General features: G+C 33.6%; 4 protein-coding genes across 6 annotated transcripts; 2 read left to right on the top strand and 2 right to left on the bottom strand.

Annotated features, from left to right (window-relative positions):
* Positions 1–40: 40 nt before the first annotated feature.
* Positions 41–2053, bottom strand: LOC106777265 (cancer-related nucleoside-triphosphatase homolog). The gene is made up of 6 exons (XM_014664831.2): positions 1927–2053; positions 1760–1844; positions 1596–1686; positions 1069–1153; positions 679–835; positions 41–432 (listed from the first exon to the last, which is right to left on the bottom strand). The coding sequence occupies exons 1-6, from the start codon at positions 1966–1968 to the stop codon at positions 317–319; spliced, it is 576 nt and encodes a 191-aa protein (XP_014520317.1). The 5' UTR covers positions 1969–2053; the 3' UTR covers positions 41–316.
* Positions 2054–3241: 1188 nt separating this feature from the next.
* LOC106776696 lies at positions 3242–8267 on the top strand. Its single transcript, XM_014664175.1, has 9 exons — positions 3242–3245; positions 3381–3516; positions 4081–4309; positions 4540–4622; positions 5162–5232; positions 6141–6199; positions 6302–6383; positions 6632–6681; positions 7891–8267. The coding sequence occupies exons 1-9, from the start codon at positions 3242–3244 to the stop codon at positions 7960–7962; spliced, it is 786 nt and encodes a 261-aa protein (XP_014519661.1). The 3' UTR covers positions 7963–8267.
* Positions 8268–8540: 273 nt separating this feature from the next.
* Positions 8541–14215, top strand: LOC106776312 (rab escort protein 1). 3 transcript variants are annotated; one of them, XR_001376888.2, is made up of 10 exons: positions 8541–9388; positions 10240–10362; positions 10472–10571; positions 11173–11211; positions 11337–11583; positions 11668–11743; positions 12653–12845; positions 13214–13294; positions 13575–13790; positions 13898–14215. XR_001376888.2 is itself a non-coding variant. In XM_014663722.2 (9 exons), exons 1-9 carry the CDS (start codon positions 8700–8702, stop codon positions 13674–13676), a joined length of 1650 nt encoding a protein of 549 aa, XP_014519208.1. In that variant the 5' UTR covers positions 8541–8699; the 3' UTR covers positions 13677–14215. The 3 variants fall into 3 exon arrangements, 1 of the variants encoding a protein (XP_014519208.1); XR_002666062.1 differs by having other exon boundaries at positions 13893–14215; XM_014663722.2 differs by having other exon boundaries at positions 13575–14215.
* An 819-nt stretch (positions 14216–15034) lies between these two features.
* Positions 15035–17921, bottom strand: LOC106776695 (pentatricopeptide repeat-containing protein At4g39530-like). Its single transcript, XM_014664174.2, has one exon. It carries the CDS (start codon positions 17492–17494, stop codon positions 15194–15196), a length of 2301 nt encoding a protein of 766 aa, XP_014519660.1. The 5' UTR covers positions 17495–17921; the 3' UTR covers positions 15035–15193.
* Between the last annotated feature and the right edge of the window lie 4463 nt (positions 17922–22384).

Below are 22384 nucleotides of genomic sequence, written 5' to 3'. Positions count from 1 at the left end.
GAAAGAAATTGTCCGCAATACAGTCAAAAGGTGGCAAAACTGAAGATAAGTCATCTAATTTATTCATAATATAGTCACATATGGATGAGTCATTACAAAAAATCATGAAGATAAGTCATGCATGACTCTAGCAAATCTCAAACCACTAAATACCACCTCCATGCCTTGGTTAAGGCTCAACTAACTCACCAGCAACTTATTTAAGACTCAACTAAGAATTGCAATTTTCCCCCCTACTCTTAATAGTGTTAACCCATCATAATTGGTTTGAAACTGAAAATCTACATGTTGAGTTCAGACCACAAACTTGCAATGACTAGTGTTTAATCAACAGATCTTCCAATAGTGATCGTATCTGTTCTCTGACAGCATCTCTGTTACCAACGTTCAATGTGAAACAAGTTGCCCCTGCATGATTCCTCAACCTTGCAACTTCAGAAATTGACAACATCAGTCATTCACAAGTTCAGCAAAGAAAATTAGGCAGAGAATTGCAACAAATCCTCGTCTATATCTTACAGATCTTTGAGCTTCATGCCTATAAGACCTAGTGACAGGTTTTACCCTATCTTGCTTATTTTAAGAATCAAACAAAGGAAATCTGTTCCTAGCACTGTTCAGAAAGAAACAAGATACTGGTTGAGAAATGGGGACTTGAAAATATGGAAAAATGATTACCTTCTGGTATGTCTCTGCCAAATTTTGGAATTGGAATTGAAGCCAAAACTGGGATATTTGACTCCAAAACTCTTAGAACTGCAGGAAAAAATGACGAACTGAATAACTCCATCTTACCAACTTCGTCAATGATGAAGAGGCTGGTGCCTTCTCTAACCTAGTCATTGAATGCAAGTCTTAAAAGCTCAAAAACTGATATAATACATGGGATATGGCGGAATAATACATTCAACACCAATAGTTTAAAAATCCAAGAGAACAGTTGATGAGTATTATACCACAATTGGAAGATGCACATAAGAATGGTCGTATAGTTTGCAGAATATGCAGTAACCTAATCTGCTGCAAAGAAAAAAAAAATGCATACGATATTAAAGAAAGTGAGCATACCTGTAACTCGGGCAGTGCTAGTGACTCGAAAGATGCTACATCAACCTTATACTTGCCAACACTAGGCCATCCGACAGACTCAGGGCTGCAAATCCAATGCCATAAAAGAAAACCATTGAATCATATAGACAGAGTTGTATAGTGACAAATACTGGACAATCTAGTCAATGCTGTGTTATGTTATTTCAAGTAGGACTAAAAAAATAAAAAATCTAATAACATACTCTCTAGAACATAATATTTGTTATCCCTTAAAATTTATTTCACGGATTCTTGCAGATGCTATAGTTTTCAACAAATTTTAAACATTAAGAGAGTTTGCCAGTAGAAAGAGTGTACTAAGGATGTATTTTTTGTTAGTCCTCATCTTTACAAGAAAACCTTTCCTTCAAAAATGAACGAAGACCCAACAGCAGCGTGACCAAGAAACACAAATTTCGAAATAATGGGTCCACAGACAAAAGGAAAGAAAGAAAGATGGGATACTAATGTTGTGGAGCTAAGAAGAGAAAGAATAAAAACTGTACCTTGAAAAGTGGAGGGACGCAAGTGGGGCGATGCGACCATCAAGAGTGACCACTTCGAAACCAACCCTTTGGCCTGCGCGCCTAACTTCCCCTACAAAAGCATCATATCATGTCATACGTTACAGTGAAAGAAGAGGAAGGTATCATATCAAATGCTTACGTACGAGTGTAGAAGCCCTGAAGCTTGATGGAGGAATTGAGTCTGAGGGACTCCAACACTCTCATAATCAGAGTGCTTTTTCCCACACCCTGATCAGATCAATCAAACAAATCGAAACCGATTAGCAGAGAATGAAGAGAGGGAAAAAAATGGCGGCGTTGGGTTTCTCACCGGAGGACCCGTGACGAGGAAGCATTTTCCGGGACCAGCCATGGTTTCTTTCTGTTTCTGCCTATTCTATTTTCTATCTATCTGGGACTGGGATGAGACATACATGTTTTTGTCTCTCCAAATCATCGTCATGATTAAAATTATCAGAAGTAAACAATAATCCCATGTTCAAATTCTTTGTAAAATTTAAATATCGAAATCAATTCCAGTAATTGTTTACAATTTTAGATAAATTTAATGAAAATAGTAACAAATCTTTGTTATATTATTATTATTATTATTATTCAATCATAATTAGTTACACAGCATTCAAAATGAAAAAAAAAAAATGTTTTTTTCACCCCCGAATTTCTAACTATACCTTATGGTTTTTAAAAGGTTTAATACCTATTTTGCTCCCTTGATTGGTAGGATTTGTTCAAAGTTGTTTTACCTTTTCTCAGTTGTTCAAAGTTATCTTATATTTTATAAAAAACGATTCAAATTGATCCTTTTTGCGTACGAGTTAGAAAACTAACGGAATTTGGCCAACCTGTTCAATTTTTATTATGTGGCAACTGTGTGACGTGTCCAATTTTTATTATGTGACAACGTTACCAAGTTACTGGAAGATTCTACTTCAAACAAAGGAGGAGTACGACGCAAACCATCCTCTTGGCAAAATTAGGAAGAGTCTCATCTTCAAGGTCTTCCTCTTTCTTGTTGCTTGAATCTGCCCCCAAAATCCCATCCTTCAAACATTTGAAATGTCTTGACATGTGAAAGCCAACGTCGAGTACACCGTGGTAACACCATTACCCGCCACCGCTTTAAACGACGACACCACGCTCTTCATCTGATTTCGATAGTACTTGTACCTTCTGTCGACCTTGGAGATAAATCAAAGCCAAAATAAAAAATATGCAACAATTTAATTTGAAAGTTACAGCTAGTTGGTTTCCATGGAATGAAATGATTCACCATGCATGTTGTAAGAATAAATGTTGCCAGGAAAAGGAAGATGGAAAAGGGGTTTGCATTGCAATGTAAATGAAAAGGAGTGAATATTGTCATGGATTGAGAGCATAGCATTTAATGAAAGAGCCCATAGTGACTACTGAGTTAGTTTAGGAATCAAAATTGAAAGACCCCAATCCAATCAACCCACACACACCAACTCAAAAGTTAAGGAATTAGAACTCACATACCCATTTCGTAACATCTGTTGCTGCTAAACACTCTCTGGTTTTCCAAAGAACCCTTCTGTGGGACCCGAGGGAACAAAATCAGGATGGTGGCTTATTTGTGAGGTGGCACAGTTCTTATTCAAGATGCCATGGGTGAGAAGGTACCTATCATATGTTGTAACCTGCAAAAGATAATTAATTTTGCTGGCTTGAATGCAAATTAGGAGCATAAAGCCACTTTGCGTTCAAGCTACTTTGAATCTACAGAACATTTGTGCCTTTGAACAGGTTGGGAAATTTCTGCAGCTAATAGCAACTTTCATTGGGGGATTGTGTCATGTAGGAAGAACGAGAGTGTCACCGACGACGACACCAAACACAGTGTCGATGACTCTTCGATTGCACCGGGACGGCGCGGTGTCGGGTGTTGACGTCATTGGTTTTTGAGTGAAAAAAGTAAACCCTATATATTTTGAAATACTATGTGCCACGTTAATGAGGCCACAAAGTTGCCACTTAATAAAAATTGGACAAGTTGGCCAAGTTCCGTTAGTTTTTTAATGCCGTAAGCAAAAATGATCAATTTGAACTGTTTTTTATAAAATATGAGATAACTTTGAATGGCTAAAAAAATGTAGGACAACTTTGAACAAATCTTACAAATTGAGGGATTAAAATAGGTATTAAACCTTTTTAAAATTATTGTTTTATCTTTTTTAAAAGTGACTTCAAGATTATATGTCTCATTGAGAGTAAATTTTTCAAAACATAATTTTCAAAAGAGAATTTTTAGAATAAAATTTCCATAATAAAATTTTTAGAATGCATTAAATACATTTAGGAATAGAATTTTTAGGAGAAGTTTTTCAGTCGTGAAGTGGTGTAGTGAGGGGTACTCTAGTATTTTTCTCTTAGATGGAGAGTGTATTTAGTAATAATAGGATTGCATAAAGAAAATCCAATAAGGTTAATGGCCGAATCAATACAGGGAAAGCCGATATCTTGGCCCATTTTTGTATTCCCCGCGGGGGAACCAGAAAGCAGAAAAGAAACTATCAGAAAACAAAACGCAGGCATTGGAATCGAACGAGGGAAGCGAGGGAATTATGGAAGACGAAGGAAGCCATGAACGTGAAGGGTCATTAGCAGCACCTCTCATATTTCTGATCGTTGCTTCTTTTCAATTTGCATACTATTGCCTCGATCAGGTTGCCAAGGTATCATTCTAATTTTTGTTATTCAATTGAAATTTGAAACAAAAACAATGTTATACCCTTTCTCACGATTAAGCTTATAAATTCAAATGTCGCATACCGTTCATTCCCGTTATAAACTAATCAAAGGATGGATTGATGTTGAAGTTTCGTTGCTTTACCAAATAAGATACTTTATTGTTAATGAGAAACAAAACCTTGTGGCATTAACATCTAGGCGTATGATTTTCCAGCAGAGTGGATCTGGTAGAGAAAAAGAAGCTCAGTTGCGTGAAGAAATAAAACGACTTTTGAAGGAGGCAAGTTTATTGTCGCAGTAAGTAAGGCTTTATAACAATGTTTCCCGTGCTGAAAAGAAAGGGGGTTCTCTTTTGGAACCCTTTTTCTGTTTTGAGTTGGTTTTATCGTTTGCATTGGTAAAATATTTTGCAATGTTTTTGGGGTTGATAATTTGAAATTAAAGGATGAATCTATAAATTTGTTTAAAGTCTATTTTGACGAGTGTTACAGATTTATGGCAGTAAAATTCCATGCTAAATAAAAGTGAATAAGGAATGAGAAAAATTGAAGTGATCTTCGACAGAGAAGTATCGATACTCACTAAAATATTGAAGTTCATTTCAATTTTGAAAAAAGATTGTAAGGAATACTTGGCATTATTTAAACTAGTTGAACAAAGGAGGAAAGACAATGCCAACTATGAAACTATAGGTAGATTCAAATAGAGAAATCAGGCGGATAGGAGGAAGAAAAATTAAGTAGCATGCATGAATACAAATCACTGAAAAGGGAGATGACTGCAAGATATGATTGGAAAATTTATGGTGTGGTTTGTGTCTCTCTTTATCCTCTCAGGCCATCAACATTTGCACAAGCAGCAAAACTCAAAAGGATGGCAACTGCCAAGGAGAAGGAACTTTCAAAGTGTGAGTTTATTTCTTGTTGCAAGTTTTTTACTTTTCCTATTTTATCCCGTGCAATAGTGCAATGAAGTGCAATTAAGAAAAACCAATCATTGTTATCTCTCTTATTAATAAAAACATTCCCGACAGCACTGCATAGCTGTTTAATATAGCTGCAATTAAGTCGCAACTTTTATCCCATCATGGCTCCATCTTTCCAATCCATGCCTCTCTTAGTTTACTTAGTCTAATGAGTTTTGTAATAGTTTAATTAGGAGAATTTGTTTATAAAAGCACATTGCTTGGTGTGTATCAATTGAATTAGAATCAATTCTAAAGTTTTTTTTCTACTTTCTGATATGAGTGTGTGACTGAAAGTGAAATATTTAGTTTATTGTTCCTACAGTGTAGAGTAACACATTGCAAAGTTCAAATTTAAATCGACAAGAATTGTATGTGTATCAGTTTATGTGGTCTTTACAAGCACCATATAAAACCAAAGTTGATGAACGGATCAACAATGCAAGGTTATCTCAATTTTAGTAGTAAATAGTGAATATACTTTCTGGCGAAGAATCTGGTTTGTAAGAATCTCCTTAAAACTACAACAATAGCAAAGAAAATTTAATCATGAAATTTGGTTGTGATTGAAGAACAAGTGTGATTAAAAGTATTATAGGAGTGTGTATTATGTACTTATAAAGAAAGTTTGAATCACATCCTTATATTTCCTACACGTTAGGCCATAAGTTTAGGCAACCTGATTCTCATTCTTAATTGTACATTTTTTGTGCTAAAAATATTACTTCATGACATTTCCCCCCTACACGAATATGGTTTTCATCTACATTTTAAACCTTTATTGCTTAGTTAGTTTAAATTCATTTTCTTACCTTCGAGTTTGTTAAGTTATAGTTCAAGATATTATGCAGACCGAAATTCAAGTCACAAAGATTATGCTGTATATTCAAAAGCGGTGCTCATATTTAAGGTATCTTAAGATGTATGTGTATGTATATATGAATATAATTTTTGTTAACAGAATTTCTAGGTAAAGATTTATAATACACTTCTTTTTGGCTTTGCCATGTAGTATTTAACATATGCATTGCTGCTTATCTGGTTTTGGCGTGTTCCTGTGGCTAGCGTACATCGGCAACTTGTGCAACCATTTGGTAATGCAATAGTGATTGAATAATACTTTAATTTTACTAAGTTGCATAATTAACCCTTTCACTCATTTGAACAATATCTGCAGACTTTCTAGCTTGCGATACAAAAATCAGCTTTTTATTTTTAAGTTCTGAATTTCTAATCCATTCAAATGATGAGCCTACAAATATTCATAAGCGTAATTGCTATTTCTTTTTTGAGAAAGAAGAAATTAGGAGATTTTGCTTTGACTTCTGAACATATTTTGTAGGGAGCTGGTTATCTTGGAAGTCCGGAGGAGTTCAAAGTAACAGTGTCCCGGTAACTATTGCTTGGACCTTTTTCCCTTTCTTGGTGATTTTTTATTTTTTTTTGTCGTTTATTTATTTAACTTTGAGGAATCTTTCGGTTGGGAAAGGTATCTCTTGGTAAGGTCTCTTAATGTGCATCGTTGCCATCATTTTTGCAGTGCCGAGTTCGGTTACTACCACTATCAGCCCTAGTATTTAATTGAAAGAAACTAGTTTTTAAAGATTAAAATGGTGCTTTTTGTGTTGATTACCTAAAATTACTTTTTGAAAATCTTGTTTAACTTATCTTACGATTTAAATACGTATTTATATGTTTAGGATAATGCAGGGAAATATCGTAATGTGATTGTCTGTTGTTTTACTAAAATTTCCAGAATAACCTGTATAAGAATTTAGTTTAGAACTTATATTTTTGCTAAATATTACAATTTATATGCAATTAGTTTAAATTTATTTATTTTATATTATACAAAATGAGTCATAAAAAGTGATTACTTAATGAGAATTTATTCAATGATTATCGAATGAAGTTATTTACCAATAATTATTGAATGAAGTTATTTACCCAAATAGTAAAGGGAAATAGTTATTTTTTAAATATATTTAGTTACGGTTAACATAAAATCGACGTATGAAATGAACTCTTGATAACAGAAAAATGACTAAACTTTTTTGGCAAAATTCGAATATCATTTGAATTCAAGAACATTTTTGGGTCTATTAGTAGTAAAATATGATAACTATTCTATCTTCGTAATAGGGAATTAGTGGTTTGGTGTATTAATAAGATATAATTACGTTATTGTATTGTTTATTCTATTTTGTTGATTCAATATAGGGAGCAAAGTTACTAAAAAATGTGATAAGACAGTCTCCTCATTGTTGGGAACTAATTTTATTTGTTTCACTATTTATAAGATTATAAGTATGTACTGTAAAAAAATCTTCTATGTATTTTAAAACTAATAAAGTATAAAAAATATCAAATTAATAGTTGAAGTTATAAAAACTATACATTTAAGTATTATGTATGATAGTAATCATTAATTTTTCAATCATTAAGCATTACCATCTTTTATTCTCCAAAGCATTCCGCATACTAAAGGATTCAAGTGTAATACTCGAATAAATTGGTCAGTTCAGCTAATTGTCTGCAGAGTTCATTTATTTTATTTTTTAATTTAGAGTGGTTTCCAATGATCTCTTTTTATCATTGCAGGTTGGGATAATATCGTGGTTAGTAGTATCCGCTAGAGTTTGCAGATTTGTCCGTCGAGCTTATAGCAAATAAATAATACCTTTTTGGATCCCTTTTACAGTGTTTTGACTTAAAAGTAAAAAAATTCATGAGCTGCTTCAAATCTTGGATTTGAAGTAGAATGAAGATGTTTGCGTTAAATAGATGTGACAATTGTAAGAAATTTGGTTTTGTATTTCTCTTCCCAGTCTGCTGGATCATTGACTTGGTTGTAAGTAACTTGTAGGTTTTTCAGTCTGTTTTAGTGTATAGATATGTTCACTCCGTTTGTAATGTGTTTGTAATCACATACGTAATACATATCCTTTATTTATACATATAATAATACTTTTGCATTATATCTTGAGTGATATAGTTCAACTAATTATGACAGTCGTTAAATATAAAGTTATCACAGTTGGGGCTGTTAACATAGCAAATGTAAACCTTTTCTTCTTTGAACTTCTGAAGTCTATTTTCGATACAGTATTTTTCTGAAATATTGTTTTAAAAATTGATCATTTAAATAGGTTTATTATTTTCGCACGAAAGAACATTAATTTAATATAAATTAAAAAATAATAATATATTTTTTAAATTTAAAAACAAAAGTAATGTACTGAAAAGATAACCCATAGAAGATAACATACCCTGTAAGGTTATGTGCCTAAATCTCAAACCTTAAAAATGTTCCTCCTTAAACCTTAGCGATCTCAACCACAGTCAAACTAAAACCATTTTTTCTCGCACGACACAGACGCAATCAACCTGCACGCGCCGTCGTAGTCGCTATGAGTGAATCCCAAGACCCGTTATCCTACCCTCCCATAGACCCCGTCAACTTCGATCTCATCATCGTCGGCACCGGCCTATCTGAATCTGTCGTCGCCGCCGCCGCATCAGCCGCCGGCAAAACTATCCTCCACCTCGATCCCAACTCCTTTTACGGCAGCCACTTCGCCTCTCTTTCCTTCCTAGACTTCACTTCCTACCTCACTTCCCCCAACCCTCTCCCCGCCGTCGTCACAACCACCGACTCCGAATACGTTGTTGTCGATCTCGTCCACCAACCCATCTGCTCCGACGTGGAAATCTCATGCTATGATGAATACTCGTTCCTCTGCGAAAATTCGAGAAAATTCAACATCGATTTGGGAGGTCCGAGGGCGCTGTTCAGCGCGGACAGGACGATCGATCTGCTGTTGAAATCTGGCGCGGCGCAGTATTTGGAGTTCAAAGGAATCGATGAAAGCTTCGTGTACGAACCGAATGGGGGTTTGGCGAACGTGCCGGATTCTCGCGGAGCGATTTTCAGAGACAAGAAGCTTTCGCTGAAGGAGAAGAACCAGTTGATGAGGTTCTTCAAGTTAGTTCAGCAGCACTTGGATGATAATCAGGAGGAGAAAATTTCGGAGGAGGATATGGAGATTCCTTTTGTTAGTTTCTTGGAGAAAATGAAGTTGCCGCCTAAGATAAAATCGTATTCACCATTTCTGTTTCTAGTGAGATTTGATTTTCATTCATTTCTGCACAGCATATCATATTTCTTCAGCTTAGCAATCTGTTTATTTAGCCTTTCATTCTGTGTGTCCTGTCTGATTTACAGGACTTTCAAGTTGCTATGTATGATATTATTAAAAGTATGTACATTATTGTAAAATGTACGTCTTCAGACCTGTAGATAAAGGTGTTTTATTAGCCTATAAGTACCACCATTCTGCAGATGAAACTTTCTTCACTTCTAGATTACACTCACCACCGGTTCTTTATCATTTTTAACCCTAGTCAGGAAGAAAGTAGGAGAAACTATTGCTCCGCCTGCAGTTTCTTGTTTGTTATTTTATCGTGTACCTTTATGTTTCATGGTTATTCTTAGGCGGAAATAGGACTGGGAATTTTAGGTGTTCTGCTATATGAAAATCAACATTGAATCACAAGCGAAGTGGCTTACACTAAAGAATGGTGTAATAGATTCTTTTGTACAGTTTTGATATAGTTTCCTTAGGAATTGATGCAGTGATGCTTTATTAGTGTCTGGATTATATTTATTGTCTCTCTCCATGAAGCTGTTGATTTGTATGCTCCATGTAAGTGAAATCTGGACATTGGATAATAGCACATGAAATCTTTAGTGCTCAGTTTGTTTGTCTGCTTGAAGCCTTATTTTACTTTGGAAAACTGAAGTTGATCATCTTCTCCTGTGATGAAGAGAACTACTATTTATTCATATTTCATTGATGGTTTTTAGTAAAGTATGTCAACTCAGAATGCACGCATAACCTGTTGACCTGCTTCAAGTACGCTAAGGTAAAGTCTTTTTATCTTCCACAGGATTCTTTTGTATGCTATAGCTCTGGTAGATTATGATCAAGACAGTAATGAGGTTTGTAAAGATTTGCTCAAAACAAAAGTTGGAATTGATTGTTTAGCTCAATACAGCTCATCTGTTGGAAGGTATTTTCATATTCTTGTACTTTCATGTATTACATTTTCCTTTTTTTGTTTTCATTTAATGGATGCTGTTTAATTTTTCTTTTTTAGATACTTATAATTTTTCACTCAGGTTTCCTAATGCCCCTGGTGCGTTGCTTTATCCTATTTATGGCGAAGGAGAACTATCACAAGCCTTTTGTCGCCGTGCTGCTGTCAAAGGTTGCATTTATGTAAGTTACAATGGATGACTATTACAGAAATTTTCTAGTTGCTGTGACTTCTCTAGAGGTTGCATTTTTGTTTGAAAACTTGTTTAATAAACAAAAAAGTAAAAACATTGGTTTATAAATTGATTCTAGATGCTAAGTGCATATTGCCTGTTTCTCTTTCTTCTGTTTTTGCCCTGCCTGTTACATGAGTGTCATCATACCTAATGTATGGTAGAAGGAAACATGGTTTGGCTATCGTGTTGTCAAGGAATGTGGCATGTTTAGTTTTTTCTGGCTCTTTCTTTCTGAAAGACAGGATTGAGGTTGCCGTAGAAGGGATGAATTCAAATTTTACTACACAAGGATACTTGTTATATTATTCCATTTAATGAAACTACTATCTCTGTGCTTTATTTTCATAACGATTTACTTGTTTAGGGTTGGGATGAAACTCCTATATCTTTGTTCTCTTGATATTAATATTTGGATGTTTTATGATGTTTTATTGGCAAACTAAAGACCTTGTTAAGTATGTATCTGCTTAAATGTTTTCAAAATTATTTTTGTTTATTGTTTTGTTGACCATATCTGCTTATTTACATTTTATACTTCTGTGATTCAGGTTCTAAGAATGCCAGTTGTTTCGCTGCTTATGGATAAGGTGCTACTATATATATATATATCTCTTAGGTTTTTGTTATCTAGCAGTTTTTTGTGTGAGAAAAGATGAGGTTGAAGCCAAGTGCAAAAGGAATTTCATCTTTTTAATTTTTACCTGAATTGCAGGCTACTGGGCTTTATAAAGGTGTTAGGTTAGCTTCAGGTCAAGATTTATATAGCCAACAACTGATTCTGGATCCATCCTTCACTATTCCATCACCATTGTCTTTGTCTCCAAGAGATTTTCCTTGTGAAAGGCTCCAAATGTTGAGTCAGAGAGATATTAAAGGAATGGTGGCTAGGGGAATATGCATCACAAGAAGTTCAATAAAGCCAGATGTATCTAATTGCTCAGTGGTGTATCCTCCTAGATGTAAGAGAAATCTAAACTATGCATTTATAATCAGAGGCATATTAAAATATGAGAGAAATTAATTTTTTTCTCCATTGCCTGTAGCTTTGTATCCCGAACAGATGACATCAATCAAATCTCTTCAGATAGGATCAAATCTTGCTGTTTGTCCTGAGGGAACGTAAGTTTCTTGCCAAATAGAAATTGAAATGTTGATTTTAAATTTAATCTTTTATTTCTGCTTATCTTAACTTCTAACAAATCAGATTCTACATATAAAAATCTGAGTTAATTAACTCTATCCATGATTGAACCTCCCTAAAGCTCTGCCTGAACAAAAGAGTAAACTCGATTTTGTTGTCAAACCCCACAATAAAATCTTCATATTACATTTTGAAAATTCCTTTTGAAGTAGCTTGCATTTTATTTTATCAAAAGGATGCATCCAACACTTAAAAGAGGAAAATGTATTTTTCTTAAGAAAATGAAGGACCCAAGAAACAAGCATGGGCTCCACGTTTCTATTGGTTCGGTTTTTTAAATGATATTTAGACAACATTTTTTTGACAACATTTTAACATCATTTATGTGTCATTTTGTAATTGGTCCATGGTGGTGTTTATAATTATTATTATTGATTGTGGAGTAATTTTGGATCAATCACAGAATGACACGTAGATAATGTTCAAATGTTGTCAAAAAAATGTTGTTTAAGTATCATTATCCTTTTTAAATCATGCCTATTCTTCGATGGAATTAAGCTGCAGAGCATTAAAAAATAAAGAAAAAGTGAACCATTTTTAATTTTTGGTTGGGTGTGTGAAGTTGATATTGTATATAAAAATATTTTTATAATTTAATTGCTCCCATTTAGAAACATTTTTTTATTGATAATTCGCAGGCTTCTTTCATAGTCATTGTATCTTTTACATTGTTCGATGGCCCCAGGATAGTGACTGTTACTCCCATAGTTTACGTTTAAAGTTCTGCGCCGTGTTACCATATGCATATTCAACTACTAGTTATGATATTTATATTTCCCCTCTGAACTTCTGAACTTAAACTGACATGTCTTCGTTTTCTTCGTCAGTTTTATTTTATATTTTTCCACTTTGTGCAATAATGCCGATGAAGGAAAGAATCTACTAAAAGCAGCCATGAATGCTCTTCTCACACTGCCTGTATCCGGAAACACTGAAAGTATTTCAAGTATTCAAAGTGACAGTGAGGATACTAAACCGATTGTGCTCTGGAGTGCATTGTATATTCAGAAATTAATTGTGGTGTGCTTCTAATACATATTCACAGCTTTATTTCTTCAATAGTATTTTCTTTTACCTGCATGTTGTTGCATGTGCACTTGTTTCCTTTACTGTAACACTCATTACTCATTTGAATTTATTTTTATCATTATGGAGACTGTACCCTGATAACCCTGTCTATTTTTTAAAATATTTTTATTTTTTATATCTAGTAAGTATTAGGGCCCTACGACCACATATCTTATATTTTTCAAAGAACAAAACCACTGTTAACTAACTAGACATTGCTTTTTAATTTTGTCATGAATGTGTTTCAAAATTGTAACCTGAGTAAACATTGACATGGAGATCATTTTCTGACTATGGATATACGGTGATCTCTTTTTCAGAGTAATTTTGAATTGATCAGCTCCACTTCTACACCGGATGGACATCTGAACTACAATGACCTTTTAGATGCATCTGAGAAGGTTTGTCTGACCATTCTTCATTTTGAAAAAAATATTTTTTCTCATTATCTCTGTCTGACTTCTTGTTGTCACTCAAGTAGCTAGCTACAAACCTTATTTTGGGTTAGTTGCTTGTCATTTTTGTTTGCCAATGAAAATTAGGGAAATGAACTGGAAAATATTTATGCACGTGTACATTTGCTTTGGCAAGTGATTGCGTTAAGACCAAATTTACGAACCTTGATTAATAATTCATAGTCCTGTAACTGAGCATACTATTTTGGTGGTGGTATTCTCGCAGCTATTTCGTCAGATGTACCCCAATGAAGAATTCTTTCCAAAGGCAACATCACCCGAAGATCCTACAGATGAGGATGATAATGGGTTAACTCTGGATAGCTAAATAAGGTAAAAATCAGCTGATCATTTCATGTCAGAACAGTAGGAGAAAGGAACTCGTGAAAGATACACACGCCCAAAAAATTGAGGATGGGGATTAAAATTTGTAATTATAGAGGTAAAAAGTTTACATATCTTAATTTTTAGATGAACAAAATCAAAAGAAGTCTTCAAGGCTAGGAAAAGTATTGATCAATTATTCTGAATTTTTTTGGTAAAGCATAGACATACTCATTTGATGCCAAATATCCACTTATGAGCACTTGTTGGACCAAGCTATCACTTATTATTGATGCGGAAATGTGGAAATTCCATGGGGCTGAATTACAGCGGTATCGTTCCTATATCTTCATCTGCAATTTGTATCTTAGAACAATTTGATTGTATAATATTTGTATGAGCATTGGATGATTTGAATTTGCTTCAACTGTGACCGACATGAATATTGTATGTTGGACGACTTAATTTTGCCAGAGATTGACTTAATACAGAACAGAACAATCAAATGTCCTTTCACTTAATAATATTTCGTGGTTATACATGTCTGATGTGTGTTCAGTTACACGAAATAAACTACACATTAGTTGGTGGGTCTGTCATTCCAATATAGTGGAAGAAGGTCTATGGTTAGCGACATGTATTTCCGCATCAACTTCTATATTATTTTAGGCTTAAGATGTTTTTGCATACTTCAATTTTATTTTTTTTCCTGGTTCTCAATAAAATTTTTACCCTTTTTAATCTCTACCTCTAACTTACATCATTTTAATTGAGTAAGATTAACACATCTTTTTGTTTTTGGTCTTTAATAAAGCAATTTATATTTTGGTCTTTCCTGAATTTTAGTCTACCTTTTGGTCTTTGATGTCGATTGAATAAAGTGATGAATTGTTTACTACTGATCATAGCATTGATTGAGTGGAACTTATACGTATTGTAAAATTTATTTTGTTAAGAGAAAATGTTAAGATACAAAAAAAAATATTATTTCTGCTTTTGTTAATGTTTACATATCTTCTTTCTTTCAATATTTTTTAATATTTCTTATTTAACGGTGAAATCTATAGAAAATGGAGAATTTAGAAGAAAAAAAAAATCATGCACGACCTATCAATTACCCATTTTTACACCCTTTCGTAAGTTTTATCGTTAAAGATAGAAGATTAAAAAAAATCTACTATTTTCATCACATCAATTAACTTTTTAAAACAAAATTCAAATAAATAAAAGTGTCATCGTAATTAATAACTGATATGATCATTTAACAAATGACTCATTATTTGTCAGAGATTAATATATTAGGACAAAAAATAAAATGTAAAATATTATTAGAAATGGGAAGTAAAATATATAAAAAGAAAAATACATATGGCAAACCAAAAAAGAAAAAAATTATCAGCTCAATATATAGAAATGCATTAATTTATGAGAGCAAATAGTTATTTAGATTATTTTATTAACTTTTTTTTAAAAAAAAATTGCACTGTTATTACGTTAGTATAAATCACATCTAAGCGATCCTCAAATCAACCAACTACTGCCTGGATCTTTCTTCAGACGAATTTTAGCCATTTTCTCCCTACATTGAAGAGCTTCTTCCCATTTTCCCTCTCCAGTGTAAATGTTTGAGAGAAGAATGTACGAAGCATGATCACTGGGATTCAATTCTATCATCCTCATTGCAGATTTTTCTCCAATTTCTGTGTTATTATGATTCCTACAAGCACTTAGTAATGTTCTCCATGCTGATTCACTTCCATCCTTCTGCACTATTTGATAAGCTTCCTCTAACCTTCCTGCCCTGCCAAAGGCATCAACTAAGCATGCATAATGCTCAGATTCTGGCTTAATTTTGTATTTGTTAAGCATCAATGTAAAGAAATACAAAGTATCTTCCACATAACCTGAATGGCTACAAGCTGATAGCACAGCCAAGAAAGTTACGTGATTGGGGGTCAAACCATTCTTCTCTAACTTATTAAATACTTCTATGGCTTCTTGTGCCTTTCCATGATGAGCATATCCACACATCACAGCATTATAAATTACTTCATTCGGCTCTACTTGTTCACCAAAAACCTTCTCCGACTCCTCCATGGTTCCACATTTAGCATACATATCTATGATGGAACTTGCTACATACACATGACGGTTGTAACCAGACTTGATAGAGAAAACATGGAGTTGTTTACCCACTTGTATAATTGAAAGTTGTGAGCAAGCTGAAATACACAATGGAAGGCTATAAACGGTAAAAGTGATTCCATCAGCCAACATCTCTTTGCATAGCTCCAAAGCTTCTGATTCCAGCCCATTTTGTTTATAAGTTCCAATAATAGAACTCCAAGAACCGTCATCTTTTTGGACAATGTCAATAAAAGCTTTAAATGCATCACCAATTTGTCCACACTCAGAGTACACGTGAACTAATGCGTTGCCAACCAAAGTATGATGGCTCACACTCGATTTTACTATAAGTGAATGAATTTGTCTACCTACAGGAAAATCTAGTTTATTCTCACAAGACTTCAGAATAATAACTAGGGTGGCAGCTTGAATTTGCAACGAGGTGGTTCTGCGAAGTTCTTGTAATAGTTTCATAGAGGGACTAGATCCTCGCCCTGGTTGAGCATGAGCCATGATCATCGAATTCCACGCTACAATATCTTTATCAACAATTCTTCTAAACACCTTGTCCACATCCACAAGTTCACCAAAACTGGCATAGAGAGTCAGCAACACACTTGCTACAAAACAATCCTTTTGATACCCAGCTTTTATCATTTGGCCATGCACTTGAACTCCAGTGTTAAAGTCCTCCAGTTCAACACAAGCTTTCAAAGTACTCGAAAACACATGCTGATCTGATCTAATCCTTTGTCTACACATGTCCTTGAAAAAATGCACAGCTTCCTCGCCTCTACCATTCATGGTATAGCCTGAAATGATAGAACTCCAAACAAAGTTATCCTTCTCCTCCATGGAGTCAAAGACTTTCCTGCAAGAACTTACATCCCCACATTTGGCATACAAGTCAACCATAGCACTTCCCACCACAACATCAGCTTCGGCACCAAACTTAGATGCAAGCCCATGGATTTGCTTTACCTGTTCTAAATAAGAACAGCACTTGAGTAAGCTAACAAACGTACTATCATCGGGTTTCAATCCTTGGACCTCCCACATCTCAGAAAACAACCTATGAACCATGCTAAAGTCACCAACATGAGCAAACCCAGAAATCATAACATTCCATGCAACAAGGTCTTTCGTCAACAAGTCATGAAAAGCACGACATGCACCCTCGAGATTATTGCCACAGTTAAAGTACATATGCACAATAGAGCTCCCAGCAAACTTGTCTCTCTCAAGCCCAGATCGAACTAGCAGACCATGAATCTGCAAACCCACTCCCCACAATGAAGGAGTGGCACAAGCTCGAAGCAGAACAGAGAACGTGTACTCATTGGGCCTCTCATTCGTTTCACGCATCTTATTGAACATCTCAAAGGCTTTTGGGAGTGACCCAGTTCGGAGATGCGAGGAAATTAAGGTTGTCCAGGTGACAACATTCTTGTTAGGCATATAGTCGAACAGGATATGGGCATGGCGAAGGTGACCAAATTTGGCATACATATTCAAGAGAGTATTGGTTAAGTGGGTTTGTGAAATGCATTGGGAGACAATGAGCTTTGCGTGGATTTGACTGCATTGTCTCAGCGTTACGGGATTCGAAGACTTTGCCAGTGACAGCAAAAACGGCTGTAGCACACCACATACTTTGTATGCAAAATCTGGGTCCAACGCCGTGTGCCGGATCATTCTAACTCTTCTATCATTAAAATTTACACAGTAGTCGTATTGTAACTAAACTCAAATCCTACTCCCACACTTTCTTTCCTTTCTTACTCTTTTAATTCTTCAATTCTCTAAAATTCCTCTCTCTCTCTACGGCATCTGTTAGGCAAAACCGGCGGTTCCGGGAAGAGAACCGGGCAGTCCAGTCAGGTGACGATTCCCAAACCGAAGGCGACGGAGGCAGAAGGCACGAACATGGTCTTGCAGTGACCGTTGTGTCCTCCTACGGTTCGGATCGCGTGGAGATGATCAAGAGTCAGAAAGAGAGCGGCATGTTAGATTATGAATCAATGAGGAATAAACCCTTCCATGGCATGTTAGAACAAAAAGTGTAAGTGTATCTGGATTGTTCGTTCATTCAGAATAGTTTAAATTGGTATATGATGTTTTCTCGCTCTACCACTTTAGTTACTTATTAATTTTAGGTTGAATAGCTACTTTGGTCCCACTTCTTTTGGTTTTCAAAATGATTCCAATTTTAGAAAAAAATCACTAAAGTTTCATATTTGTTAAAAAATGTTCAATATGTTACTTTTTATAGACGTTATTAAAATCATAATGGTGTAGTTGCTAGCATGGTGGAAATTCAATTACCTACTTACTTCGATGCTGACGTGGTGTGGATTAAATTAAAAGGGTTAAACCTATGCAGATTGCAGAAAACAATATTCTTCGCAGAATATCTTTTTACATAAACTACTCACAAATTCCCATAATATTCCTTTCAGCTAAGTATTCACCCAAAGCCTTTGCACATCTCCAATTAGAGGTACTGAAAAAACATGCATTGCATAGACACAGGGAGAGTGAATAGACCAAGTAAACCTCAGTCAATCATGAAACATTTCAAAGCGCAAGATCAGAACCTGATGCTCAAACTTCTAATTACAAAACCAGCAAGGAAACTGCATCGATTCCTTATCATCTGGCAATAGCGAATCAAGAGACAATTATCAAAACCGAATCCCAATTCGGTTTGCTTTCATTCCTTCCCCTCCCCTCACCCAAAATACATCTCTCTTTCTGATGTTCCTTTTTTTTTTTTTTTTTTTCTGTTTTCCTGCCAATTGCTATGGGTTTTATCATGGCTTTTGGATGGATCTATGAATCCAGATGCATTTAATCACCAAAAGCAAGTAACTTGACTTCAATTGAACGTGGGTTGCTTCATTTTTTCTTTTTTAAAAAAAAATCTTTGTTGCGCTTGAAAAATGTTGCTTTTGCTAATGTTCATTGCGTTTTGAACGATTCAGACACCACATTTGCAACGAGGAATTACCCCACATGAAAGGATAACTTCGATTCCAACCTGGTTTTATCATGAGTGATGGAATGACCAAGAACAACAACATGAACCCTAACCCCCAAATAAAACATCAACAACATTAACTAATTTGGCTCAGATACCTTACCTCACTTCCGTACGAAGTTCCACTTGTGCCTTCAAGGATTCAACAATAGAATCATCAATACAATCCAGAAATCACCACTTTCCAACACCAAAAACCCAGAAATCGCGTAATTAGATAAGGGTAAGGGTTTTTTACTTTAACCTCTTTTATGTCATTTTTTATTTTTATCTTAATTATTTACACATGCAAATTACTTCACAAAGCCACCTAAGCTTCCAATTTGACAGCTCATCAACGTTTCGCCATGCTAGCATATGCACCGTTAAGATTTTAACGTCGTCTGCCAAAAGGACAACATTGAACAATTTTTATTGAAATATGAGACTTTAGTGAACTTTTTTCAAAGATGAGACTATTTTGAACCAAAACACCATAAGAAAGGACCAAATGATGTATTAAAGCTTAATTTTACTCTCTGAAATGAAAGAAACAAGAATAATAATTATGATTTTTTTTTGTAATTTTTTTAAGTTACTTTTATTGGGGTTTAATATTTTAATTTATTTCTTTAAAAAATTAAAATATTATTCATGATTTCTATAAAATAATTTTTTGATAACATATATTTTTCATCATAATTAATTAATCATATTACTTTAATAAATTATTTAATAAAATATAATAATGTAAACATATTTAAAATATATATATATATATATATATATATATATATATATATATATAATTTAAATTGTTATAAAATATTTAAGATTTTATAAGTTCAATAACATATACAAAAATTTCATCATTAATTATATTTGTATATAGAATTAAAATAGCTTTTATTATATTATTTACAATCAAACTTAACAATAATGACTAATATTGACATAATTAACTGACATAAATTTAGATAAAATGTACAGTATGAAAATTATATATTTTATTTTTATTTTATTTAAATGAGATCAATATAAGAATTTTAATATATAAAATGCAATTTTTGAATAATATTTTTGTTAAATCAAATATATTCAAGAGACAATGTTATACATATATGAAAATAAATATAAAATAAAAAATTACAAAAGTAATTAAATTTCATTAAACTAAAGATCTTTAAAAAATCAAAACACTCGTATTAGTAACATGTTCATGAAATGTAAGTAGTAAGAAGATATATGCTATCATGAAGTTTATTTCTAAGTGTTTTATTGAAATTTATTCACTGTGTATCTTTTCTTTAATAATTAGGAACTTGGTATTAGTGTATTTTGACTTGTTCTAGCTTTTTTTGTTGTTAGAATATAATACAATTGATTTGGTGGCACAATATAACTTAAGTGATCTTTGTATTTTTTCTACAATTCTTAGCCTTATGATAAAAAAATCAATCATATTTCTTGATTTGATGTCTCAGCATGCTACAAATTCTACAACCATAGTGAATAATGTTGTAAAGGCTTCCTTGGTATTGAGACAAGAAACTGCACTACCAGCTAACATGAATTATTGGTTCATTCATGAATTGCTTAAATATTTGTCTAAAACCCCAACTATTTATGTTATATCCAAACACGTACATGCGAGTAAGTTTTCCGATAACTCAAGTTTTAATGCCTTAAGTTTTGAAGCAATGTTTGACATCTCCATGATGTACTCTCTCACATTTTCTTTACCTTTATACTTCATGGAAACCAAGCTTTAAAGAAGCACACTTGTTTTCGCCTTATCACTTCTCATAAATCACTTTGCAATCTTAGTAAGGAAATCTTTAACAATTGTAAATTCTTCAAATATAGCACCTTTAAAGACCTCTGGAATGTCATGCTTAATGATAATCAAACTCATGCGAATTGAGCAATCTCACTTCTCATAATCTCTTTTCTCGTCGAAGGTGCTAGAGTTTGTAAAAGAATGAGGTTTCTCAATCCTTAACGCGAGATCGAGATCCATGCAATCAAGAACTATCTTTATGTTCCTTTTCCAATCCTTAAAATGTGTACCGTTAAGGACCATGGCTAAATTTAATTTAGAATATATCGAAACAATCATAACTGTATTTAGTGCAAGAGAAACAAAACAATTAATCTCACGTTGTAAAGTAATAATTATAAAAAAAATATTCAAATAATGGTATATTTCATATCAAGATACCTAATGATGCACCATCAATATCAAGTCTTTGGAGAGTAATATTCACTAATAGTATAATATTAACTAGGGTTATATTGGTGCAATGATCAAACATTGATAATAAAACATATTAAAAAACAAACATATCTTTGGATTGGTTTATTGTTGCCACGTAAAGCCATATAATCAAACATTTACCATCATAGGTATGTACAAAATCTGACCAAATATTAAACTTCTTTTGGACTAATTAATACCCGCATGGATATACATAAACACAAACATTCATAATTCCTTTACCAAATACCCCAAATAAAGAAGATTCACTTTGGTGATTTCTTAATTCAAATAACTCATTCGAAATTATAAACAAGACCAAAATTGAATCCTTATAATTTATTCCAAACACCAATTTAAATATTAATTTTATTTTAAACTTAAAACTAATTCTTTATCCTGATCACACAATCCTAATACATAAGTGATAGGTCCTAACCCAAACTATGAAGCAGCTACATTGACCAACACTTCAAAAATGCTCAACCCAACCCAGATTGGCCCACCACGGTGTGAAGCATGTTCAGCCATAACAAGATGTCCTTCCACCAATAACCACCATTAACTAGATATGCTTCGTTGTTGGTGATTCGGCCAACCACCGCTTCAGCACTGCGACAATTGTGACGAACAACTGCAATACCAAATCCAAACCTAGATTTGTGAATCTCCATTATCGTGCGTCAAACTTACTGCTAGTGCGTCCCTACAACTAAACTAGGGCATAGACACCACCACACCGTCGCACCGTGAGGGAGCCACCAGGAAACACTAATGATAGTGAAAGAACCTCCTTAGTCTGTGATAGCTGTGAAAACACGAAACCTTCACAACTCTCAAAAAAACGTAAAGCAGTGTTACAAAACTTCTTGTCGCCTTTCATTGGAGCGAACTAGTGTAAAAATAAATGTGTCTTATTACTTTTATTTTCAAATACTTTCCCAAAATATTATTTTAAACACTCAAGTGTTTAATAACTATTGCAAACTTTAACCCTTACATAAGAGATTAAACACTGTTTACAAAAAGATTTAAAACTCTATTCAACTCTCCTTTTCTAAAGTTTTTCGTGTTATAAATTTTAGGACTTCTGAACATTAGAGTTCAAATTAAGTTTTCTTTTTCTTATGATTTTAAAAAAGCATTCATTAATTTAATCCAAATCAAAGTTCATAACAATTAAACATAAACTAATATACTTTGATACGAATTGTTAGATTATGCATCTAAAAAATTCACTTTAATAAGTTAATTAATAAAATATAATAATTCAAACATATTTAATAATTTATATATATATATATATATA

The sequence above is a fragment of the Vigna radiata genome, chromosome 11 (assembly GCF_000741045.1).
Source record: "Vigna radiata var. radiata cultivar VC1973A chromosome 11, Vradiata_ver6, whole genome shotgun sequence".
Classification (NCBI taxonomy): Eukaryota; Viridiplantae; Streptophyta; class Magnoliopsida; order Fabales; family Fabaceae; genus Vigna; species Vigna radiata.
The sequence above is the reverse complement of the archived record's forward strand: the minus strand, read 5'-3'. Positions and strand labels throughout refer to the sequence as shown.

Bases quoted from the DNA above. Each gene is read 5' to 3' on its own strand.
- LOC106777265 (XM_014664831.2), bottom strand. From the start codon at position 1,968: ATGGCTGGTCCCGGAAAATGCTTCCTCGTCACGGGTCCTCCG. The intron at 1,154-1,595 runs GTACAGTTTTTA...TTGGATTTGCAG, and splicing joins GCGTCCCTCCACTTTTCAAG to CCCTGAGTCTGTCGGATGGC. The intron at 433-678 runs GTAATCATTTTT...CAATTTCTGAAG, and splicing joins TGGCAGAGACATACCAGAAG to TTGCAAGGTTGAGGAATCAT.
- LOC106776312 (XM_014663722.2), top strand. From the start codon at position 8,700: ATGAGTGAATCCCAAGACCCGTTATCCTACCCTCCCATAGACCCCGTC. The intron at 11,212-11,336 runs GTGCTACTATAT...CCTGAATTGCAG, and splicing joins TTTCGCTGCTTATGGATAAG to GCTACTGGGCTTTATAAAGG. The intron at 13,295-13,574 runs GTTTGTCTGACC...GTATTCTCGCAG, and splicing joins TTTTAGATGCATCTGAGAAG to CTATTTCGTCAGATGTACCC.
- LOC106776696 (XM_014664175.1), top strand. The intron at 3,517-4,080 runs GTGTTGACGTCA...GAATCAATACAG, and splicing joins CCGGGACGGCGCGGTGTCGG to GGAAAGCCGATATCTTGGCC. The intron at 4,623-5,161 runs GTAAGTAAGGCT...TTATCCTCTCAG, and splicing joins GAGGCAAGTTTATTGTCGCA to GCCATCAACATTTGCACAAG.
- LOC106776695 (XM_014664174.2), bottom strand. From the start codon at position 17,494: ATGATCCGGCACACGGCGTTGGACCCAGATTTTGCATACAAAGTATGT.